General features: G+C 35.9%; 1 protein-coding gene across 1 annotated transcript; it reads left to right on the top strand.

Moving 5' to 3' along the window:
• Positions 1-925: 925 nt before the first annotated feature.
• On the top strand, positions 926-4,438 carry LOC104000253 (uncharacterized). Its single transcript, XM_009422256.3, has 4 exons — positions 926-1,089; positions 2,455-2,525; positions 2,820-2,906; positions 4,121-4,438. The coding sequence occupies exons 1-4, from the start codon at positions 990-992 to the stop codon at positions 4,142-4,144; spliced, it is 282 nt and encodes a 93-aa protein (XP_009420531.2). The 5' UTR covers positions 926-989; the 3' UTR covers positions 4,145-4,438.
• The last annotated feature ends 1,562 nt before the right edge of the window (positions 4,439-6,000 follow it).

Genomic DNA, 6,000 nt, shown 5'->3' with positions numbered 1-6,000 from the left:
ACGCAAACTGCAAATTGCATTTAGACGTAAACTGTGTTTAGACGTAAACTGCACTTAATCATAAGTTATCTTAGAATCGGCTTTTGCATCAAAACTGATTTTTATCGAACGAACGCAGATTTCGTTTTTAATCGTTAAAAGATTTCCGCTGCACTAATTCACCCCCCCCCCTCTTAGTGCTCTCGATCCTAACATATATATACACATATATATATATACACATATATATTTATATATACATATATACATATATACATATATACATATATGTATATATGTATATATACATATATACATATATACATATATGTATATATGTATATATACATATATACATATATACATATATGTATATATGTATATATACATATATATATATATATATATATATATATATAAGTTTAGAAATAACAATATATAACATATGCGTTTCTTCAAATATCAATATCTTCAACCGTATATTAGGGTTGTTAACAGCAACTCTAGACAATTCAATTAACATTATTATATTTGAGTTAAATAAGCATATAATGATATAAAATATCTAAAATACTCTCGACACTTTTAGCATCATAATAAACTCCTAGAGGTCAATAACATCTCAATTAATAACTAATTTATAGTAGCCAATGAAGATTAACTATAAAAAATGCTCAAATATATAGAGGGATTAACATAAGGTCACTGAGTTGGGAGGTGTATATGTTGACATATATTCATGTAATGTTTCATTATTATGAATATTATCAAAAAGCTCTTCTTATGTTTATTTATTGAAAATAATAATAGATGAAAAATGAAATAATAATTGGGTTACCCAAAGAGCCCTCTCCATGTTCAGCTTAATATGGGCTCGCTTGAAGCCCATTAAGTAAACATTTGGGCCTACACAAGCATTTATGTACTGTTTTGTTAGGTCGGGCTTCGAGCCCATCATTCCCGAGGAAGCGACGTGCGCTCTTCCCATCGCCCCTCTCTTGCAGCGAAGCATGGCGGCTCGGGTGGCGCTGGCGGTTGCTTCCTCCTTCTCTCGCCCCTCTGCCGCTGCGGCGAAGCTCGTGCCTCGACGGGGACTCGCCGGTGGCGGAGGTCCGTCTCTCATCCCATCTTTTGACCTGTCGGGCTCTCATCGACCTTCCCTTCTTGATTGTTCTGATTCACTGCTTTGATCGCGCTTCTTCAGCTTCCGATCGTTAGGATGTGCGGTGACAGCGTATTAGATCTGATTAATACATTGGGTTTCTGCGAGTTGTGCTACGGACGTCTTCCATTTCATTTTATTGTACACACCCTAGTTTTTCTTGTTCTGGAGAAAATATGGTGTATTTGAATTTTGAACTATTTTATTGGTCTAATTCAAATGGTCGACGAACAATTTCCTTAGAAAATTTGGGGATCAAAGTTATATCCAATACGTTTTTCAGAGGACATAAACGGAACAACGATTTAATTGGTAGGATTATGGATTAGATTCTGTGCAGAAGAGTATATAATGGATGATGGAGCTGGGATGACTTGAACGACAAATTAGTTCCTAATTCCAGTAGCGATTTTGAAAGTTGAGTCCCAGTGCATATGGGCAATGCAACATAGTTTAGTCTGAGCTCTCAACAATTTCCAGTGAAATCTGACAAATATGATTTCTTTTCTGGTGAAAAACATTGTAATTTATAACCAACTGGTAGCCAAGTTCTCGATAAAAAAATATTGTAAAGCAGTACCCCTATAAATTACTATTGCTAAACATCTCAATGCTAATTATTAGTAAAATGATATGGATTTAGGGCATACAGCTTGTTGATGTTGTACTATATTTGCACCCAAAGATTTAAGCTTCTCTGATCTTATTTGCTTATGCATTCTATGGGTCTCAACTCCATGCTGTGGTTGGAGGAGAGGTAGAGGAAAACCTAGGAAGTAGCTTGTAGCAAAGTTCTTGATGAAAAGATTGTTAAGCAACACCTCTGGGACTTATTATTGCTAGAGTATTAGACTTTTCATCTTATGTATTCTTGGGATCCCAACTCCCTATTGTGGTGGGAGAGGAGGTAGGAAAACCTAATAAGAGATGTTACAATTATGTAGCTAACCCTGAATACTTGGGACTTTATTACTTCTTGTTATTCCATGGTGGGGAGAGGAAAAGAAAGGGGAGGGAATGGTGCGCTTATCATGATGGATACGTCATGCTGGTTCATGTGCTGCTTAATGTTAATGAGTCATGATATAGCATAAGAAGATAGTGCAAATAATCGGTTTTGTATTGACAACTGGTAATATATCTGACTCTGACAGTAGTCTAACTTCTTATGCAATTATGCAACTTTAATAGTTCATATGAAATATATCTGACTCTGACAGTAGTCTAACTTGTAAGATAATATTCTGAATACATCCCCTTTACTTCTTGTTTTGCTATTTGATTTCAATTTTGTTCCTCACTATTTTTTGCAGATCATCATGGCCCACCAAAGATTAATATGTGGGAAGACCCGCTTAGTCCATCTAAATGGAAGGAAGAACATGTGAGTTCTATTTGCATGGTTTATATATTTTCTAATGTTCGAGTGTTCTGGTTATAGGAAGAGCTATATATTTTTGTGCAACTTCCTTTAGAAGATCTTCTTTTGTTTTTGGTTCAACATTTAGACACATCAATAGTGATTTTTTTTTTAAATAGTGATTGAAATTTGTCTCCTGGGTGTAGACCAAGGTGAATCACGAACCCTTGGTTCAACATTTAGTTTCTTGTAGTTTTCTGTTGAAGGTTTCTGCAAGATGTTGTGAAATGAAGCTAACAAGAGCTTTGTCTTCTACAGTTTGTACTTACCAGTTTGACTGGCTGGGCCCTTCTAATTTATGGTGGATACAAGCTGTTTGGTGGAAAGAAGGACACAAAGGAAGTGGTATTGATAGTAGTTGAAACTCAAAATTATTAGCCGCAACTTTATTTAAACATTTTTGAACGAGCTTGCTTTTATGGAAAATGTTGTGCTTTTTTAAGATTGTTATTATTCTAGTTGGACAGGGTTTCTTCACCAATAGGTTAAATAGCATCTTGAGAAATTGGATGAACTGATGCCTAGAAAGGAGCATGGCCATTTTAATGTGATATGGATTTCGTACTCTATTGTGGATGGACTAAGCCTATATTTTTATTTAGGGTGCGGATGCTGTAGCATGCTGTATGAGGATAATTACAGCTTCCGAAGTTTCTGATAATAGCAAATAACTAGCCAGGACTATGTAGTTGGGTAAAGGATATGATGGAATGATCAGTGAATCCCTAATGAATCTAAACTGCAGATCAATTTTTGATGTTTAATGTTTATGGGTAAATAATTTGTTGATTGATTCTAGTTTGGGTTGGAGCCAAATCCATAATGTGTTTGTATTTGCCATGGGTCAAACCAGTTGGGACAGCACATTTCTATTTCTTCTATTTTTATGGATATTTTTTCTAGATTTGATTTTTTATGTTAGAGACAGTACTTTGATGTGTTTTAATTAGGAAAATGTTGCCAACTTAACAAGTCTTTGGGATATTATTGCTAGAGATTTGGAGTCTTGAAATGTGACTTATTTAATGAATCCAATAACTTCAGGGTGAAGGAAAGAAACTTTAGAAAAAGAAACTAGGTGTTTGTGTGAACGCTCATGCCTTGAGTGAGATAATAGGCAGATTTATAATGAATGAAAACAATATTGATTTTTGATGGATGGTCTTCTGATCTCTGTTTTTTCTTTTTATTGAAATTTTCTTCTAGCTTCCACTCTGCTTCTTCCATTCTACAGCTTCCACCAAAATGTTGTTTCGTTTAATCTTGTAATTGTAGTTATCATCTATTAGTTTTAGTTACAATGTTGCATCAAATTGCTGTCCTAAATGCTATAAATCAGGTAGAGCATAGATCTGGACTACCGTGACAATCGATAGTTTGTCTACCAAATTTCTGTAACAGTGTGTTTAATGTTGTATTCTTAAGAAGCTGTGGTATATAATACGTATCAAATCAAATGGCATGATTAACGGTAGCTGGCATATGAAATCCTTGTTTATAACAAGGATGTTATACATGAAACGTTTGGCTTCTTGTGACTGATCATATTTATGTGGCAGGTGGGAGAAAAGTTGGTGCACTAGATTTGCTGGGATAACCTACCTTCTCATTCCTCGACAATTGCATGGAAATAAAGCATTCGAGTAACATTGCCTTCTTTAGAGAGGTCCTCTCTTTGTTATGCTCTTCAAAGTTTTCATAGCATGATAGACTATGTACTGTGGGTTTTTGTCTTGTAATCTTGCACAACACATTCTATATTTCTCCAATAAACCACAATATGATGAGACAACAACTCCTTGGTATTGTGATATTATTTTCTCATGGCAAGTCAATGCTGGCTCACTATGATTGCCAGTCAAACTGTTCTTTCTTTATAGCTGATGTTTTCTACTTGACTCGAAACTAAGGGGCCTTTGTCGAGTCAAAATACAATGCCTATGTGCTCAACCCTTTTGTCACCAATAATTTTCAGCTAATATGATTGTATCAAACAGGTGATTTCTGCTGAGAGTCCCCATTCTACTTTGTGACTGTGACATCTCCTTTGTTTACATGCAACTCACTGATGTTATTGATGAATGCTTTGATCAGCTTCTCACACTAAATTACAAGTTACCTTCATCTATTTGTAGAAGCTAGAATTGCCATTCCTGAGGATCCTCATTCCAACTTCTACCTTCATCAGCTCACTTCTTCAGGTAATTCAATGCATGACATAAAATAGATAGGTTTATACTGTTAGCTTGAGTTCAATAGTTGGCATGTTCTTAACTTACATATTATCAAAGCCCTCATTTGATTGTCCTTGTTTTTATATTTTTTTTCTCTAGAACTTATTGGCTCTCTCTCTCTCTCTCTCTCTCTCTCTCTCTCTCTCTCTCTCTCACACACACACACACACACAAAGTAGAAATTTAAATCATTAGGGAAGAATTTCCCTTCTTTTTTTGTTCTTGGGGTTAGGGAAGAATTCACTTCATGCAAAGTTGAAATAAAATCTGCTTTAGAAAGATTTGATATGAACTGCTTTGCATGTGTCGAAGAATGGTTAGCTGGTCAATAGTCTTCGCATCATCTGCATGGGGAATCATTTTCCCCATTCCTTGTGTCGATACATCGAAATCAACCTTTTTTATGAGCCATACTTCTTTTCTTATTTCCGACAGGAAATCATGTTAAGGAATATAAGTGATAAGTGACAGTAGGAGAGGCTGCCACCATCCACTAACAAGATGCCTTGAGAAAGAATACAAGAAAGAGACAAGCGAGAGACTACAAGATGTGATCCATGTGCCATGTGATGGGAGTGCAAACGAGTGCCAATCTAAAGCAAATTAGGCAGCGGCCTCCTCTTTGCGTATATTGCCACTCCACTGCAAGCTGTAGCTCGGTGCCAGAGAGAGAGAGAGAGAGAGAGAGAGGGGAGGACAGTAGTAGCTTGATCCCAGTCCAAGAAGAGAGAGGAGAAACACAAGGGGAGGAAAGGGAAGAAGACGAAGAATGAAAGGAAGAAGGCTATATATATATATATATATATATACACACACAAACATGATTTTAACATCCACTATTCACTCCGAAACAATTTCATTTCATCCCAACCTCAGGAAAAGTATAACCCTCTATAAGATGTTTGAGCAGCACATTATTGTGAGAAACTGATATGGTGAGCCAGCTAGCTATTTGAAACAAGTTCTCTATCATGTCTGTGAATCTTATACGCCAAGAGATTAAGCCATCTGATGATATCCTATTATTTTATCGCTGTCGAAATTAGGTGATATGAACCAATTTGGACGATTTCTTGTGGTCTTTCTTTAGCAATTACATACATCTTTCAAATGATATCATGTGCTACAATTGTTAGGGTGGTGTTGAAGATTTAGATGGAGTGTTAATTACGATAAGGAGTATTTTCTTTTTAATGTTGCTAGTC

Source organism: Musa acuminata, chromosome BXJ3-2 (genome assembly GCF_036884655.1).
Source record: "Musa acuminata AAA Group cultivar baxijiao chromosome BXJ3-2, Cavendish_Baxijiao_AAA, whole genome shotgun sequence".
In the NCBI taxonomy this organism is placed as follows: Eukaryota; Viridiplantae; Streptophyta; class Magnoliopsida; order Zingiberales; family Musaceae; genus Musa; species Musa acuminata.
Note: the sequence above shows the minus strand (reverse complement) of the source record. Positions and strands in the feature narration are given on the sequence as shown.